This window comes from Montipora foliosa, chromosome 9 (genome assembly GCF_036669935.1).
Source record: "Montipora foliosa isolate CH-2021 chromosome 9, ASM3666993v2, whole genome shotgun sequence".
Lineage (NCBI taxonomy): Eukaryota > Metazoa > Cnidaria > Anthozoa > Scleractinia > Acroporidae > Montipora > Montipora foliosa.
In genome coordinates, this window is record NC_090877.1 from 46,701,076 (window position 1) to 46,721,075 (window position 20,000).

The window sequence follows — 20,000 nt, forward strand, 5'->3', positions numbered from 1 at the left end:
TGATTCTTGTTATGTTCGTTCATAAATATTCGCTCAAAAAAGTTCGCGGACAGACCAATTCTGAAAACGCTTCACGTCTTTTAGTGTGGGTCTACTGCGAACGGCGTGTGCATTTTTATGTGGTTTGGACGTATTAAACACCATATTTGTGCTTACTTTCAACGACACCATTTTCGTTCAATGCTACGTATGCACGCTGGCCACGTTAAACTTAACGCATGCGCTATAAAGATGGATCAGCCATTGCACAACCACTTGAGTTGGTTTGTGACGAAAAAATAAATATAACGGAACCGAAATAAAATTAAAAGTTTGCATCGACAACAACCGTTTCAGTTATTTTAATATGTAATGTAATCCAGTTTTAGATTTTATAAGATAACTTTCTTTCGACTGTCACACGGCTGTAGGTAGAACAGATTTCTTATGATTTGTAAATTTGATGCAATTTTGCCGTGTCTAAATAAAGTTTCTCCAATTCTATCCTAAGCAATCCTATCTATCTGCCTAAAGCCTCGTCTAATGGTGAAATCTTTTAAGCAACGCCTCAGTCTCAGTCAAGAACCAGCCACAACTGCCTCTCTCCTCCTCTTCAAAAAGGAAAAATACAGAGAAGATTGCTCTTCTTTATTTCAATTTTTAGACTATGTATAAAAGTATTTTGACTCGTTTGTTCGTGTTACCAGTTGAATACGTTAATTGCAGAAATCATTTTGGATACGTGCACCCATATCGAAGGGCCATGGGCAGATATTTAGCCAGTCGCTTTGGTTGTCATTGCCACATTCCATCCTTAGTATGATAGTAGTGATACATCCATGGTGAACGTATTCTCTCTATTTCCAGACCTCCCTTGATAGCGCTATCGATTAAGTCCCAGTCCTCTGCTCCCCACGTAGTCTTGTTACTAAAAGAAGCTGAGAATCCTCCAATTATATCCCAGTCCTCTTTGTACATTGCGATTGTGCCGTAGCTGTAGTGGTACCAGAAACCTTTAGGTTTAAGGCTGCTTCCCCCACATCTTAAGAAAACAATATCAGGAGCGTAAACTGTCTTGCCTTTTAAACAATGCTGAAATGCAAAGTATATTTTCCAAGAGAAATAAATGGTTGTATGTTAAGTGTGTCATAATAGTTTTTAATCCCCATCTTTCTTTCGAAGGGTGTTACATGACGAACACTGCAAAGGCCAGCGCTCGATACGCTAGGAAAGTCGAGATCTATTTTCCGGCTTGTCTCGAGGGAAAAGGGATCCATAATACTAAGAGAAATACGTAATGGATGAAAGATAGGAGAAATTTGGAAATAATCTTTTGCCAAACTTGATTCTTTTTCCTTTACGACTTGGTAATGTTCGCCAACTTCTTTCATCGTTACACAAGCTTCTTTCTTGTGTCGGCCCTAAGCATCGCGTTTGCCTCCGGGAGACTTTTGCAGGTCAAACATTTGTCACCTGTATGCCACGTGACCCAATTCAAACCGTCAAAAGTACTTTTCACGAATGGACCTCGAGTGGCATGGTGGCTTCGCCGATGCGCAGTCGTTCCCGGCCTACACATAAAGAAACAACCATCCATTTACTCGCGCGTGTTTGAATAATTACCCGGTCAGCTAGCTACCCAGGCTATGGTGTTGGGAATATCCCCCAGTTTTCTCGTAGTTCAAGAGATCAGGGAAAACTCGCAAATTACGAGGATGGTGCCAGCTATGGGTAAATTAAATGACGGAAGTCACTTAAACTTTCGCACATCAGCGATTAATTGGAGTGATTGGGTGATAAGCTAATTTGTTTGGGGTGTGGCTACTTGTCTGGCATTTGTGCCCCATTCTTTATACTTACCTTACGTATTTCGTTAATAAACTGACTTCCCAAGTCAAGATGCAAATCAATGGTGACAACAATGGCGTTAGGGTCTTTTACAGAGGCTATGGCTTCCGTGTATGAAATCGTCCGCGAGTACTTTCCAGGCTTCCTAATATAGTGGTAGTTCTTCAAGACAGTTCCTCTTAAAGCCTGCTCTAAGTTTATGTCCGGGCTATCAAAATCGTAGATAATGACATGTAAATGTTCGTCCCGAGTTTCTTTAAAGATCTTTTCTACGTTCTTGATAAAATGGTGGACCCATCGACCGAGGTTCTTCGCTGTAAGGATTAGATAGACATCCGCAGTCCTGTTCCATTGCAGGCCCTCAGGATAAAACAATTGAACATTTTCCCCCTTTGGTTGAAATGCATATTCTGCTAAGATAAAGTTTTTCCCAATTATTGTATCTGAGACAACCAACTCGAGGAAGTATCTCAGTCCTTTCTTAAGGTCTATTTTTTTCTCGACACGTTTGATTGACACCAAGTTGTATCGCCTGAAAGAGTAAAACAATAGCCAGTAAGCATTCCCCTCTTTGTCAGTGGAGCTGCGCTCTTTTTTAGGGTGATGTAGCAGCTTTCGTAACGTATAATGTTTTGTATTGTGTTTGGCTCGCTACCTTAGCCAAAATCAAAAGACGAAACAACTGAGACAATGCCTTAGATTTAAAAACAATAGAAGACTAAGATAGAAAGTGGATGGTTCATTGTTGAATAGTCACGTCGTCAAAACGCAAAATTTGGTGGTTTAACGTTCTTGTTTTGTGGAGTACGGCAAAGAAATGCATTGGAATGCATGCCCCTCGATTATATTCCCTTTTAAACCAATGATTACGCGCATGCGTGATTTGTAAGCTGTGTTGGCCACACCGGATTGGTTTTATGGTGTGTCACCTTGCTTTTTTGTTGTACGATAAACTCCTTGCTTTGTGGCGTTTATCGATGTCGTTGCTCAAACCCCTTAGGCCATAACGAAGGAAAATGCCGACCCCAAAAGCAATGTAAATTTAACTGTGAAGACATGTTAAAAGGCGAAACAGCTTACTTCTGGTCTCCGTCCGCGTCTCAAAAACGCCGATGCTTAAGCTCCTTAAGCAAACTCTTTTCACTTTCCGACCGGTACGGAGGCTTGTAGAAATGTGTTGACATTCGGCAGAAAAGAAGATAATTTTTGAATGGAATATTTGAATCTCATCTCGTATGGTTCGTATTTTTGTTTGTTTGTTTTCTCGTTATTGGCTGGTTAGAATGTACCCGCTTTTTGGAGTAGCTTTTAAATTAAGGGATCATAGCGTTTTCATCTATCCTATACATAAAATCTTTACAGCGTGCAGAAAATAGAAATCAAACTTTTCATTCCAAATAGGACCCACGAGAGTAGCATAGTAGTTGAGGGTATCAGCGCATTATATCAAACTTAAATATTGACCTTAGAATTTTGCGCTGAAATTTTGTGTTAAAATTTGACCTTGGGATTCAAAATGAGCTCAAATAAAAAATACAAATAATTAATTCAAAAATAGCTTCAAACAAAAATTACAAAAAATTTTTTCAAATATTTTTCAAAAAATTCAAACAAAGAAACCAACAAATAATAAATCCAATACTGCAATGCAATATGTTTAAATATTTGCATAATCAAATGGAACATGAAAGAATCACAAAAGCGTGACATTATTGAAAACTAAAGGTTTTTTCCCACAGTTTTTAATAAATCAGAAATGAACCCAAAAATTTGTATTCTATATTTAATTCTGTATTTTCTTTAAGCAAAGCATAAAAATCTTTAATTCCAAAAATTTTTTTAACTCCAAAAAGTGGGAGCAAATATTGCAAACAGCTTTTGAATTGCAAAAGCTAATCAATATTATGGCGAGTGAAGTGAACAGAAAAGAAGTACCATAGCGTGCCATTATAAACAGAAAGTTAATCATCTCATTGTTTCGACTTTTTCCGTGACTTTTAACCAATCAAAAGTTACGCATTTTTTTCCACAAATGTGTACATAATTTGAGTGAAATTTTACACATTTGGGTGATGCATAAAGTGTGTTTAAATATTTGCATAATTAAATGGAAACAGGAAATTCATAAGAATAAATATATTCAAGACAGTTTTGTCGATAAACTTTGTAAGTAAACTTTATGAGTAAACTTTATGGGTAAACCTTATGAGTAACCTTTATGAGTAAAGTAAATGTTTAAAAAAATATTTTCATAAATTTTTGTGAAAAATTACATTCTGAGCCTATTTTTTTAGAAGAGTATATTATTTGCCCTTTTTATTATAAACAAATATCTCATTATTATACATCAAAACAAAGTAATTGCTGTGAAAAATCTGATATAATTGAAGAAAATAGTCGTTTAGTTTGTGTTAACTGTGGTCTAATTGATAATGAAATATTTAAATATAAAATTACATTGATTTTTATGAAAATATGTGTAAGATAAGGAAAAAATCAGTTTATATCAGAAAATATCATATTATTAATGTTCTCGATGAAATCAGCCTTTATAATAAAAAACCCATTTCATCTTTTGAAAAATATTGTCACAGGTTAATGGAAAACGTAAATGAATTATTTCGGTTAAATATATTATTCATCGTTTGTTTCTTGAATGGGGTATTTATTTTGAACTTAAAGTAACTAAATCCAAAAAGACTTTGAATAATTATGAGAAATATTGGAATCAGCTTTGTTTGTTGATTGAACTATGAATTTTTTATCATATTTTTTCATTATTTTGTCTGAAATCGTTGGAAAATGATCGATTATAATATTATCTATGATATAACATTTGTTAAAAAAAGATTGTTTCATTAAATACACCGCTTCTTAAACTATTTCTGAGTTCTGATAATATATCAAAATAAATAGTATAAGCAAATCTGCAATTTTCTAATTTACGATCATATTTTTTTTTTGCAGTAGCATATGTTTGTAAAAGAACAGTGGCTCCTGAAATAGCTCCTAAAATAATAGGATTAAGAGTTACAGCACCTGAAATTGTTCCAATAACTACTAATCCAACTAAACCAAGATTAGTAGATAGATGCATTTTTGGTAATGTTGAAATGATTTCTTATAACACCAAAATCTTTTATTTCTTTAATTTTATCATCTGATAGATTTTTGCTTGTATGATTGAAATTGAATATTTTTTGATCAGTTGTCATTATAATATTGTATATATTATTTTAATGAATATATTTAATCAAGATATCAAGTTCTTCATTTGGTATATCGTTGTTTAATAGTTTGACTCTAAAATGACCGTTTTGTAATGTTATATTCATATTAAACGTCTGATTTTGCGTATTCTTATCTGATACAAATAATCGTTGAATGCAAATGGAAACCCATAATAAATTTGAATGTTTCGTTTTTCATAATTCAGTTGAATTTGTTTGATTATTGATCCACTAGGAAGTAAAACTCTTTTCCATTTATAATAAAAGTTTTATCTGATAAATTGGTGATAAGATAACAGTGTAAATAATGTAATGTTTTTAAAATATCAAAGCCATTCATGTCAATTGGTATATGGTATATGCATTTTCATTGTTTCACCAACTGAAGCAAATTTTGTAGCCATTGGTAGCATTTTAGCACCTAATTGCATGAGAGAACTAAACAAATTTCCACCATGTTTTACAACTTTTGTTATTTGGCTTTTTGATATTTTAATATCAGCACCTTTGTTTAATGTTTTCGCTTTTTGTAGTCGTTTTATTTGTGTTTTTGTAAGCATAAGTTCATCATTTCCAGTTAATTCTTTATGAGACAAACGAATAGTAATTGGAGATTTATCTTTCATTACTTTTGCCAATCTTTGTTTTTGATTATCGCTAAGTTTAACAGAATATTGTTGATAACTCATTTGTAATATATATTAATAAGTTATATTAAATTTAATACGAAGTGATAAAGTAATGAAAGTTAAATTTGTTTTTTGATGAATTATGCTCTTAAAACAGCTCTTCCAGTAACAGCATCAATTAATAGTTCTTCTTCATGTAAAACCATTGCAAAGAGCATAAATTTGCATTTGGATTATCATTTAAGCTATATTTTAGTTGAATTTTGACAGATCCACTTTTAACTTCAATTGCTTGAGCTGTTAAATCAAAATACAACATACCGTATAATTTTTGAAAAGTTTTCAAAGTGATCGTTGGACTTGTAAAAAAACTATTAAATTGTTTTTGATAACTGAGCAATGTTCGATATGTTTTAGCTAATCCATCATTTGGTCTCATACGCCCTTGTGGATAAACTAATAACTTCCTATTGGAGGATGTGAGATTACGGCTGGGTATATACAATTCAAGGAGTTCTTGTATATAGATTGGAGCACAATCAAGTAGTACTTTATAAGTAATTAACATAAGTTTAAATTCAATACGAAAGGAGACAGGAAGCCAGTGAAGATCCCTCAGGACTGGAGTAATATGGCAGAATCTTGGACACTGGTTGACAGGGCGAGCGGCAGAATTTTGAACATGTTGAAGCTTCCGAATAAGATAGGATGGCAGACTGTACAATAAAGAATTACAATAATCAAGTTTAGAAACTACGAAGGCATGAATAATGATCTTTGCAGCGTCATAAGTAAGATATTTGCGTATGAAACCAATATTACGAACATGGAAAAAGGACGATAGACAGACTGCATTAACACGAGCTACCATACAAAGGGACTGATCAAAGATGACTCCAATATTGTGTGCACTGGGGAAGCAGGATACAGTCTCATCACATATATCAACAGAAGATAGTGGTGGCCGAGGTTGATAGGAAGAGGATATTACGAGAACTTCGGACTTGTCTTTGTTGTTCTATTGAATAGAACAACGGGCCAAGAACGGATCCCTCCGGTACACCAAACCCAAGAACATGAGAAGCAGAGCACGCACCATTAACCTGCACAAACTATGTACGATCAGAAAGATATGATCGAAACCATTTCAATACAGTTCCAGTAATTCCAAAGCGATTGGACAGTCGCGAGAGGAGGATACCATGATCGACAGTATCAAATGCAGCCGAAAGATCGAGAAGTACTTGAATAACTGAATTATGTTGATCTATTGCCATGGCTATGTCATTGTATGTCATTGGGTGGCTTAACCTTGTAGGGGACTTCGTTTCCTTTTGTTCTGTCCACCTAGTGTTGCACATTGCATACTGAATCTGTAAATAAATAAATTGTGGACTCTAGTAAGAGCAGTCTCTGTACTATGGTTCCTCCTATAGGCTGATTGGTATGTTTCACCAAGGTCATAATTATCTAAGTGTTGAATCAGCTGTTTAGCGACACATTTTTCAATAGTTTTGGATATGAAACGAAGATTATAAATAGGCCTATAGTTCTTGAAGTCGTTCGAATCCAGAGAGGACTTTTTGATCAATGGCTTAAGTATAGCTTGTTTAAGTATTCCAGGCAGCCGACCAGTTTCCAAGGAAAGATTAACAATCTTATGTATTACTGGGAGAATAGAAGGAAACAGACATTTAAGTACATGACCAGGAACAGGATCTAAATCACAGGACTTGGGAGTAGTTGAGCCAATGATACTCATGATTAAGAGTTCATCTGGTGGAACAGTCGAAAACATGTTCAGTTGACAGCCAGTAGTACCGTTACCGTAGTGCCTGAAAAAGGTTTAAAAGTAAAGTTCAATAATTTTCATTAATTTTCATAAGCAAATATCAGTTCCGTTTGTAATATATGCAGATTTTAAAGCAATAACAGAAAAAGTTCAAGGCTGTAAGCCTAACAATGATAAACCATACACTGAATGAAGCTTATCAAAAACATACTGACTGTGGTTATGGTTATAAAGTTGTTTGTTGTTATGATGATAAATACACCTAATCAGTTCAAATTTATAGAGGTGAAAATGCTCTATACAAATTTATGCAAAAAATGCTTTAAGAAGTAAAATATTGTAAAAATATCCTGAAATACAAATTCAACAAGCAATTAAAAATGACCAAAGAAGATGAGAAAAACGTCAAAAATGCTGATAAATGCCACATTTGTAATAAGAAATACATTCACAAAGATATTATAGTAAGAGGCAATTGTCACATTACTGGAAAATATAGAGGTTCTGCACATCAAGATTGTAATCTTAATTTTAGACTCACTGATAAAATACCAGTCATCTTTCACAACTTACGTGGTTATGATTCACATTTTATAATGCAAAATATTGGTGAAATAGCTAAAAAACACACAAAAAAATAAGAAAGGAGAAGAATGTCAAATGAATATTAATGCTATTCCAAATGGAAAAGTATATGGCTTTCATGCTTGGCAACCATTTAACATTTATTGACAGCTTTAAATAGGACATTGGCATGATGACGCCATTTGACTACAAGTACCAGAACCTTCAGGTTTCGCTTGTCTCATGTTAATTAGAGCTATTGTTATTTTTACTCCACTAGGAATACAAAATTTAAATATGAAAAGAAAAGCAAACTGAATTGTGGTAGTTGTAGACGCCATCGTGAAAATTGCCTATTTATGAGTTCAAGTCTTGATGAATTAGTAAGTAATTTACCTGATGAAGCATTAAAATACACAAAACTGAGAAGAATTAAAAAATGAACAGTTTCAGCTTATGAAAAAAAGGAGTCTATCCTCCTGATCACATGGACTGCTTTGATACATTTAATGAATTAGATCTACCAACAAAAGATAAGTTCTATAGCATTTTAAACGACGAGCATATTACAGATGATCAATACAATAATTCCCAAAATGTATGGAATACTTTCAGCTTAAAATCGACGGGTGAATATCACGACTTATATCTAAAATCTGATATACTTTTGTTAGCTGATGTGTTGAAAACGTTAGAAAAACATGCTTAGAATATTATAAATTAGATCCAGCTCATTATTTTACTAGTCCTGGTTTGTCATGGAATGCGATGTTAAAGATGACTGATATCAAATTAGAGCTAATGACTGACATTAACATGTTTCAATTCATTGAAACAGGACTTCGAGGAGGCATTAGTTATATTCCACACCGATATTCAAAAGCAAATAATAAATACATGAAAACATACGATGAAAATGCGCCTTCAAAGTATATCATGTATTTAGAGATTGTAATAATTTATATGGTCATAGCATGTGTCAGTATTTACCAACTGGTAATTTCAAATGGATGACAGAAAAACAGATTACTAATTTAGATTTAGCTAAGTATAAAAAAGACAGCACTAAAGGATTGATATTGGAAGTTGATCTTGAGTATCCAAAAAAATTGCATAATTTACAAAATGATTATCTATTCATTAGCTCCTGAAAAAATTAAAGTTAACAAAGATATGCTTTCTAATTATTGTCAGGAAATAGCCAATAAATTCAATGTATCAACTGGTCTTGTTCACAAACTGATTCCAACCCTAAAACTCAAAGATAAATATGTTCTTCATTATAGAAATCTGCAATTATATACTGATCTTGGATTAAAAGTCACTAAAGTTCACAGAGTACTTGAGTTTGAGCAGTCACCGTGGATGAAGTAGTATAGTGACTTTAATACTCAGAAAAGAACTAGTGCCAAAAATACTTTTTAAAAATATTTCTTCAAACTTATGAACAACAGTGTAATTGGAAAACAATGGAGAATATGCGGAAAAGAGTCGATGTAAGGCTCGTCACGGATGAAAAAAAACTGTTGAAATTAACATCCAAACCAACATTAATTAACATTTATGATATGAATTGAACATTAAAAAATGCAATAAAAAAATGGGGTCACCGTGCTTGTTTACGCGTCAGCAGGCTCGTAAAATGGGGTATTTTTACTGTTTTCGCGTTAAAAATTCCAATCACCTTCATACAGAATTAAGTCTTGGTTACTTCAAAGACACAAAATTTTATTTTGAAAATAAAGCTTCTTTTATTTACATAAGCAGTATTGCTTCATTTACGCCGATTTTGATTCCCTGGTTGTGGGAATAGTGCACTTTTTGGGACAGTTCCGTGGTTAGCTTGAAGTCCTCGCCTTGGGTAAAATACACCCAGTACGGAACTGTTTTCCAAAAAAAATTCATGTTCTACTATCAAACTTTTTTTCCTCTTCAAATATGTTCTTTATTAGACTGTTCCTAGCAAATACCTGAAAAAAAAATCGGGGGGCACCGTGCTCGTTTGAGAGAAAAGGAGCATTTATTTCGCCATCGGGTTTAGTTTGAGCGAAATCTCTTACGTTTTGTATGCGCACGTGCTCATGTGCGCGCGCTAATGACGCAAAAATCGTGCGCAGTAGGGATGCGCAATGCAATACTAAGGAATTACCTTAAAAACATATCGGATTGCATTATTGGATTTATTATTTGTTTCTTTGTTTGAATTTTTTGAAAAATATATAGAAAAAATTTTGTGTTGTAAGTTTTGTTTGAACCCATTTTTGAATTAATTATTTGTATTTTTTATTTGAACTCATTTTGAATCCCAAGGTCAAATTTCAACACAAAATTTCAACGCAAAATCCCAAGGTCAATATTGACCTTGGGCTTGAAAATAAGGTAGCGATTCGTGATTGGCTAGCAGCGCGAACGTGACTCTGTTCAGGATACAACTTTGTTGGAAGAGCGGCAAAACACTGCAACATTGTTGGATCGAGCAGAACTGTTGGTCGCAATGTTGATCAAAAGCAAACTCCATCCAACAGTTGATCGAACAAAAAACGTGGGACGAACGTTTTCCAACATGGGTGGCCAAACCGTTGAACAATGTTGGATCGAGCAAAGTTGGAACGTTGAATCCAATTTTGTTCGTTAGCTTGGCCAGGGCTTAATTTGTCACCCATGACTGCTGTTCTAATAACGTGGGTGACAAATAGACCACTTTCGATATATTAAAATTCTGTTCAAAACAAAAGGCATCATCTCGAGATTCTGGGGAATAAATATAAGAATTGGTACGAGTTTATTCCCCAGAGCCTCGAGATGATATCTTTTGTTTTGCACTGAATTTTAATATATCGAAATTGGTCTATTACCATGGCAACTTTTCTTACTGTGCCAAAATTAATAATTAACCAAATGGTATACTCGTGAAATTAGGGAACAATTTCACTTGCGTTTTGTCCAAAATCAAATAATTTCCTTCGCTTAAAGGCTCGGAAAATTATTAGATTTTCGACAAAACGCGCGTGAAATTATTGCCTCGGTTGATTACCCATACAAATTCGCGTAAATACCTTAGAATTCTTTCACAAGGACTCTTGTGAGTAAGTGAGTGAGTGAGTGAGTGAGTGATAGATACGACTGCTTGGGTGCAAACTCACCCGAAATAGGTCGTTTCAAGTGCCTCCATGTATTTAGAAACAATTGACAAAGCCTCTTCTTCATCCAAAGGGAATTCGTAATAAAAATTAGAACCTCTCCTCAGTCGTATGCTGCCGTCGACAACCGGAAACGGGTATGTGTAGGTTCTCTGCACATGCCTCTTCACTCCATCGTACTGTTTGAAACTCGTCAAATTTGAACAATCTAAGACATAACTTGGTTGATATTGGCACAATAGTAACGCCTGGTTTACTGCTGTGTGCTGTAAATAAGGTATCGTGGTATCTATTGACATGTGTGTGTTATAATAGCCTTTTTCAATCTTTGAATCACACGACGCAGCGTCTGGCAATTTATCGTCAAATATTTTGTACTTTGCTAGTTCACTGTCATTCGTATACAGCGATAACGAGCGTCCCTCGATGACAGAGAAGTTGGATTCTTGGGACCTTTTCCAGGCAACTTGAACAAAATTCTCTACTGTATTCTGGGTACCAAAGGTATACGACATCTCTATGTAATATCTAACGCTGGCTTTCAAATGAATTCCAGAGGAAATCTGCGTCCTAGAAACGTTGAAGTCCCACTGTTTAAAACTTGCAGAATTTTGATGCAAAGGCCTGACAAAGGCGATTTGTTTCGCCATTTTCCAGTTCTCGCTGTCGCTTAACCAAACTTCAGCAATACCATTAGATGCTACGGCAAAATTATATTCACCAGAGGTATATGGAATCAGGAAACCAATGAAGCGATGTCCATCTGTTGTAGCATTTTTTGGTTCAGTAATTTCTGTTCGATAAATCACTTTTCGTTGATCCGGCGCTTTCGGAAACATTGGAAAATTGCAAAGCGTCTCGATTTTTCGGACGCAGTTCCCTTTCCATATATGATGGTTAAGTCCTACAAGTGAACGACGAACGTCGGTAACCCGAACGTCGACCACTTGGTCGTCACTCAACAGTTTTCCTGATTCTTGAAATAAAAGTAGCTCTTGCGGCAGCATCGATGATTTAAACATGGCATCTGTAGAGAAGTCTTTAAGCTGACTTACAATGCAGACATGAGCTACAATCACAAAAATCCACAAAACAATTGCGGCGATGGCCACACGCAGCCTTAAAGTTCGAAGCTTCATTAATTTCACACTCATCAATTTCAAAACGCAAGAGAGACGCGTTCTCTTAAATCCTCGCGTAAGTCCGGTCAAATGTGAATCATCATTAATTAACCCCAAAAATAATTTTATGGAACGCGAACAGCCAAGTTTCACAATACAAACAATACCATCAACCCTTGATCCATTGTTCTTATTTAGTTATAATATTGGACTGGCGTGCTGTGTCCTGTGGGACTGGTGCCGGAAAGAGAGGCAATTATTGTTTTTTTTTTGTAATCGTAATTCGAAAGTGGATTTTTTTAAAAAAATGTTTTCTAAATTATTTAAAATGGGTTTTTGAAGTTTACATTCTGCCTGGGAGAGTACTGTTGTTCGAGGGTGGAAGCGGAATAATGAATAACGCTTAAATTAAAAAAGAAAAGGAATAAAAGAATATTCAGCGTTCGAAAATTCGGAATAAAGAATTTTAAGGTTTCCGTTAAAGAATAGGGAATTCCAAAATATTAATCTCGAAAAAAATTAAATAATCAATAATGAATAACTCGGAAAAAACTGAAAGGAATATTGAATGACTGAGATCCAATTATTCTGCTTCGACGCCCGAGTATATGGCACTGCCTTCTGAAATCACCACCTCGACTTGTTTTCGTAGTTTTGTGAAAATGGACGTCGTGGATCAGGGAAATTTTTCTTTGAATTAGAAACTGTTACTCGCCAAATAGTATGCAACTTCATTTCATGTATTTTGATAGCAATGCGAACTAGAGAATTCTGCAATAAATGATAAACAAGTGAAAAAATCACTTAAATGAAGTAGAAAATGCGAATGAATGTTTTTCTCTATGCTTGACTGGCCCCTGCCAAGGAAACATACTTGCGACGCTTTGAAGGACTTCAAAAAAAAAGCAAACATAATAAAAACAACAATATAATCAATAAAACTATTTTGAAACATGTTTTTAAACATTATAAATAGTCAGAGCTAGGGATCACGTGTTCAGCAACAAACGTCCCAGGATTATAGTTTGTGTAAAAAGAGCAAACAGCGAACATCTTCAGTGGACAAACACTTTATTAGACGTTTCGCCCTTCGGGTTTCTTCAGTAAAAGGTGTTACATGTACAGGGCTAAAAATACTTGGAATAGAAAATCTCTCTATGAAAAAGTCTTAAATAGGCTAAAAAAAAAATTACCAATGCAATCAAACTAACAAATAAAAACAATAAAATTAATGATGAAATAGGTATAGGCCCCTAGGGTAATACAAAGTGATGTGGAAAAAAGTGAGGTCGTAACAAAATCTCAAATCAAAGCCTTGAACAAAGTCGTTTTCTAGCTCACAATACCATTGTAATAGGATCCGAAAAAAAGGCCTTTGAATTGTTAATTCCAAAATCCCAATTATCGGCCCCTGAACTCCAGCATTGTGTGCTATACTCTCAGCCCTGCAACAAAATCCTTGATTGAGCCTTTGAACGATAGATCCAATGAATTATCTTAGAAATAAAAAGCTAGCTGACGGCCAAAAAGGAGAACACTGGTGGGTGAAAAAAGTGTTAATTATGGGTGCTTTCCATCATGCCAAAGATTCCGGACATTTCGGTCGGAAATCAAATGGAAAGGTCCGTTTCGGTTTCTTCCGACCAGAATATTCAGGATCACCTCTGGAGGTGGCCCACTTATTTCGGTTGGAATATTCCGACCGAAATTCGCCGTTCCATTTTTGACAAACCGGTTCTTTGCCCTAATTAGGGAATTCGGAAAAGGAATAAAAAGTGGCAAGAGCCATTCCTATTGGTTGGCCCGGTTTAATCGGAAAATGTCGTTCCATTTTCCTTCGGTATTCCCACTTATCTCTGACCGGTCGGTTTGGCATAATGGAAAGCACCCTATATCTGATCTAAAATCTGATCTTTAAATTCAAACCGTAAGGTTGAATGGTGCAATGCAGTGTACTCCAGAAAGAATGTATGGTTCAACAACATCCCTGAAAAAGATCACCACTCGTTCATCGCCTTTGATATTGTAAATTTCTACCCGTCTATTTCACACAAGCTCCTCAACGACGCCCTATCTTTCGCAGCTTCCTATGCCGACATCTCACACCAAGCAATCCCTATTGTTCAACGATGACACTCCATGGAACAAGAAGCATGCACATGGGTCAAGAATGTAACGATGGGCTCCTTCGACGGCGCGGAAAGTTGCGAGCTAGTTGGATCATACTTGTTAAACCAGAGTTGATGGTTCAAGCATGCTTTATCAAATATTTGGTTGTGTGCCGGCACGCACTCGCCGATTTTACATCATATGTAAACCCTGAGCGGGCACCCTGAACAAAAGGAACGAACTGGCGAGTGCGTGCCGGCACACAACCAAATATTTGATAAAGCATGCATGCTTGAACCATCAACTTATAAAAGGAACATTAGTCAGTCAGTGTCTCATGCACCCGACGAGAGAGGACCATCAGGCCCTTTCGAGACAGTTCTGTAGTGTTTTAATGTTTTAATTTCTCCTTTCCTATCTATCTAACGATATCGAGCACTCTATGCAGACACGTCGATTTCCTGTCTACTTATATATATATATATATAAACATAATCATAATCATATTAACATAATCAAAAGCCACAACCAGAAGATCCTGAATGAGTGCAACGAGTCCTCCAGTGAGAAGAAATGCAATTGTAGAAACAAAAACCTTTGCCCTCTTGACGGTGCGTGCCTAACCAGCAACATTATCTACCAAGCTACTGTCACAACAACTTCCGGTAACTCAAGATCCTACATTGGCATGACGGAAAACGAATTCAAAACACGGTACAACAACCACAAGCTTTCTTTCAATGACAAAAAACACTCACATGACACTGTACTTTCCAAGCACATCTGGGACTTAAAGGACAAAAACATCGACTACGCAATCAACTGGCGCATCGTAAAAAGAGCAAAAGCGTACAAAGGCAACCCTTCTCGCTGCAACCTGTGTTTATCTGAAAAACTTTACATCTTGAGCGCAAAAAACGCCTTTCTCTTGAACAAGAAATCTGAGCTGGTAACGAAATGCCGCCATGAAAACAAGTTTTTCACGACAGCCAATCACCGGAAGCGTCGCTGCAACCGTTCCTAAATTTGAACACTTATATATGACACCTTCTCGTAGACAACGTTCAGTCTGATGATCGCCTTGAGCGTGAAACTCGAGTAACTAGTAATACTTTCCTTCTTACATTTGTATATATATATATATATATAGTTAAGTGTACGTAAGGAAAAGCGACGAAGAGACAAACTCTTGACTGTTCTGGACGAAGTTTAATGCGACGTTTCGGCCGTTCGGCCTTCTTCAGGTTAAAAATTAAAAACTAAAAAAACTATTTACAATGAGTGCAAATCACAAAAACAGCAGCTTATATATACAGAGCAGAAATATTGAAATTAAGGAAACGAAACAAAACAAAGGTCAAAGCTACAAGGTGACATGGATTTGACAATCAAAGACAAATAAAGAACTATAACAAAAGGTCTAAATTCCAAGGTGACATAGATTTAACAATCAAAAACAAATAAAGAACTATAGGTTTCCCATCTCACCCGTGAAAGAATCCCGGGATACTCACGTTAGGCCAATTCACTATCTCGATAGCTGCGTTGCCAGCGTGGTTGTCCTGATGGTGTAGTGGTCATCACACCCTACCAGTATATATACTGAATACTAAATGTGAGTTGCCAATAAGCCCTCGCAGAGTGCTCAATAGCTAGTGAAGCTAGAGCTGTGCACACAGTTACAGTTACAGGTAAGATAGACTACATTCCGTGGTCGACAAATTTGTTTCTATAATTTGTCACCCAGAGCTCGCCACGCTCAACAAACGATCAGAATTAGCAAGCGGCTGTCGGCATGCAAACAAATTCCTCTTAAAGAAATTGTAATTAAAAATTGTAATTTACAAGTACGCGCATGGGTAGCAGGATAAAAAAAATCATCATGTAAAAACAGTAATCCTGTAGAGAGAGATAGTAACCATTGTACGATCCTGAAGAGTGGGACATGGGAGTCCTACGAAACAAATTTGTCGACCACGGAATGTAGTCTATCTTACCTGTAACTGTAACTGTATATATATATATACAAATATATATATATATATATATATCACCCGTGAAAGAATCCCGGGATACTCACGTTAGGCCAATTCACTGTCTCGATAGCTGCGTTGCCAGCGTGGTTGTCCTGATGGTGTAGTGGTCATCACACCCTACCGGTGTTCAGGGGGACGTAGGTTCAAATCCCGCTCAGCTGATTACAGGATGGTTTTCATTTCTTCATTCTACGCTCTATATATATATATATATATATATATATAACTAACTGCAGATAGTACTGTTTCGGCCTTATGGGCCTCATCAGTGTAGTGCTGTTGTCTGGGATGGAGGTTAAGCTTATAAAGCCACCCCAAATGTCCCACACATGTGGTACATCTAAGCCATGCCAGAGTGCTCAAACTAGCGAGAGTGAGCATGCGCAATTGCTAGCGGCATTGACTCATCCCAGTAGAGTGCTCAATTTGAACATGAAAGCAAATGCTTTGTAATGCCAAAGAGCCATAATCTAACTGCAGACAGTGATATCGTAAAACTTTATTCAAAAACCAAATACAAACAATATTGACAAAATTACTCAAGAGAGGAGGCTACAGCTAAAAGAAAAATACAAGCTTATCAGCACAGACTTTACATACAGCTGGATGAACCCAGATAGAATTAAACTTAGCCTGAGAAAAGCGATGAAAGTCAACTTGGATCCTACGTTTAACATCAGCAATAATAAACTTAGCGATAGCTCTAGAGTCCTCTCCACCATTGTGAAAGGTAGCCTTATTACGAAATTTCCAAATATCGCACAGAATCGACTTGATGATGTACAAAAGCAGACGCAGGCACTTCCTTTCAGGCACCGGGAATTGGTAAAAAAACACGAAGGGGCAATTGGGAACGAAGGGAGCTGACAAAAGCGCAGATAACATAGGGACAAAACGAGACCAGACCAATTTAACCCTACGACAAGCCAAGAAACAATGATCAATGGTCTCTAGACGGGCGCATAAAGCACAGCGAGGCGAGCGAATATAGCCCCAGGTGTGAAGAGAATGTCGCACCTTAACGGCACGGAGGGTAATCAACCATGCAAGATCATTTTTGTAGTTCTCGGTAAATGAATCGCGGATCAGACTCCAATGCCGAGAAAGGGAAAAGCGGGAGGGGACGAAACCTGACCAGAGGGCAGGGAAAATCGGGATGGTGCAGAAATTCGATAGCAAAACCTTGTAAAAGGCGCGAGACGTGTAAGTAAACCCAGGAGGTAAATCAGTGGCCTGAAAGGAAGAAAGGACACTCGCATAAAAGGCAGTAGGTCGGGCAGCGCTTGGAGTTAGGTTATCACGCAGCCCGGCCCACTCCGGCCGCAAAGGAGCTAACACAGAGCCACAAAAATACTTAGCAAGGTAAAAACCCTTAGAACTAGAATCGGACACGGAAGTAACTAAAGCCGCAAGCCGCAAGGCGCGGCCCTGGCAAGAAAAATCCTTTAAACCCAAACCTCCACTATCAACAGAACAAATAAGCGATTTACGAGCTACAGTCTCTAATCGAGCGCGCCACAAAAAGGGCCATATCAGGCTATTAAGTTTACTATAAACCCATTTAGGGGGTACTAAAACGCGCGACACATAGAGCAACTTACTTAACGCTAATATGTTCAAAATAAGGACCTTCCCAATAAAGGACAAGGATCGCGACTTCCATCTAGAAAGAGTTTTGTCAAGTTTGGACAAACGCGGTTCCCAATTATCGCGCTCAACGTCAACAGTACCGAAGATCTTCATTTTCCTAACCCAAGTGAGACCAAGTGGCTCGTCAAGGCGGTCTTTCCAGGCACCAAGCCACATGGCCTCAGTCTTGGACAAATTAAGCTTCGCACCAGAGCCACGCTCGTAAAACGCAATCGCATCAAAAAGTGAGAAAAGGGAAGAATCGTTTTTGACAAAGGCCGTAGTATCGTCAGCATACTGGCCGACTTTAAACTGGACACCACCAGCCCCCGGCAAGAGAAAGCCTTCGATCGCGGGAGAGTCCCTAATACGGCAGGCTAAAACTTCAACGCAGAGAACATAAAGCATAGTGGACAGGGCGTCGCCCTGCCTGACCCCCCGCAGCAAAGGAACAGGATCGGAAAGGAAATCGTTAACTAGGATACGCATATAAGCGCCGTTATACAAAGTGAAAATCCAGCTACAGAAGGAGGGCCCAAAACCGAAGTGTTCTGAAAGATTCATCAGAAAGGACCGATTAACGCGATCGAAGGCTTTCTCCTGGTCTAAAGAGACGAGAATACCTGTCTCGCCGGGTCTCTCAATAAATCTAGTGTATCGCGAAGAAGAGCCAAATTAGAAGAAATAGATCTACCTGGAACAGAACACGTCTGATCAGGGTCTACAATAGACCCCAACACTTTTTTCAAACGGAGGGAAAGGGCTTTTGAACAAATCTTATAATCCACATTCAGTAACGAAATGGGACGCCAGTTTTTTAGATTTCTACGATCATCTTTCTTATGAACAAGACGCGTAACACTCGATTTCATTGAGTCACACAGCTCACGATGGGCGAGAGACTCATTAAACATATCAACTAAAAGGGGCCCCAAGAGGGACCAGAACGCAGAATAAAACTCAACAGTTAAGCCATCAGAACCGGGCATTTTGTTCCTATTAGAGAGGCGAAGGGCCTCGGACGCCTCGTTCAAAGAAAGAAGACCCTCGCATGATTCGCGCTCAGCTTCCGATAACCGGCGGGTAACGTGCTCAAACAAATGGGATTGGGCTACAGGGTCAATTGGCTCTTCAGAAAATAGGGAAGAATAAAAACGCTCGTGAGCTTGAATCATGTCAGGGAGGGAAAAAACCTCTTGCCCCTCAGAATCAAAGACAGAGGAGACGGAGCCTTTCTCGTGTCTCTCATTTTCAAGACCGAGAAAGAAACCAGAAGGAGACTCCCTCTCCTCTGCCCACTTAACCCTGCTGCGAATCTTAGAACCCTCGCGCTCGGAATCTAAAAGCGACCGCAGAGCAGCCACTGAAGTCAGAATTTCAGGACTAGCAGAAACATCGCCCAAAGCCAAACGATTCTTCAGGGCAATTAAGCGATTGGTTACAAAAACCTTCTGGGACGAGAGTAAACGGTGTTTACGACGAGAAAAGGCGATCGTAGTGAGCTTAATGTCAGACTTTAAACACTCCCAAAAATCGCGCTGAGAAGCAAAGCAATGACGAAAGGCCAGAAACTGCTCAATTAAATCCGAAATCTCTAAACAAAAGGATTCGTCATCGAGGAGAGAATTGTTAAACTTCCAAACTCCCGGGCCTCGCAGGGGAAGAGCCGCAATATCATAGTCTAAAATAACAAAGTCATGATCTAAGAAAACGCATGGGAGAATATCGCACCTAGTGACTTGATTACACTGAAGCCGCGGGACCAAAAAGGTATCCAGTCTGCTGGCAATTGAATGGTCTGGGCTGAACCAGGTGAACTGCCTGTCTCGGAGATGCAATAGACGCCAAGCGTCACGGAGGTTACAGCGAGATTTTAGGTCCGAGAAGCCGGAGTCGGGGAAAACCGACCTACCCAATTTGTCA

At 37.5% G+C, this 20,000-nt stretch overlaps 1 protein-coding gene across 4 annotated transcripts; it reads right to left on the reverse strand.

Moving 5' to 3' along the window:
• Window positions 1–612: 612 nt before the first annotated feature.
• LOC137969952 (uncharacterized) lies at window positions 613–12,449 on the reverse strand. 4 transcript variants are annotated; one of them, XM_068816368.1, is made up of 3 exons: window positions 11,186–12,440; window positions 1,840–2,359; window positions 613–1,071 (listed from the first exon to the last, which is right to left on the reverse strand). In XM_068816368.1, the coding sequence occupies exons 1-3, from the start codon at window positions 12,334–12,336 to the stop codon at window positions 775–777; spliced, it is 1,968 nt and encodes a 655-aa protein (XP_068672469.1). In that variant the 5' UTR covers window positions 12,337–12,440; the 3' UTR covers window positions 613–774. The 4 variants fall into 4 exon arrangements, with proteins under 4 accessions (XP_068672469.1, XP_068672472.1, XP_068672470.1 ...); XM_068816371.1 differs by having other exon boundaries at window positions 868–1,021; window positions 11,186–12,444; XM_068816369.1 differs by lacking the exon at window positions 613–1,071 and adding an exon at window positions 1,122–1,550 and having other exon boundaries at window positions 11,186–12,445.
• Between the last annotated feature and the right edge of the window lie 7,551 nt (window positions 12,450–20,000).

Coding starts and splice junctions, on each gene's coding strand:
- LOC137969952 (XM_068816368.1), bottom strand. CDS start 12,336: ATGAGTGTGAAATTAATGAAGCTTCGAACTTTAAGGCTGCGTGTGGCC. Junction 2,360..11,185: donor CTTGAAACGACCTATTTCGG/GTGAGTTTGCAC, acceptor TTACTCTTTCAG/GCGATACAACTTGGTGTCAA. Junction 1,072..1,839: donor TTATTAACGAAATACGTAAG/GTAAGTATAAAG, acceptor TTTGCATTTCAG/CATTGTTTAAAAGGCAAGAC.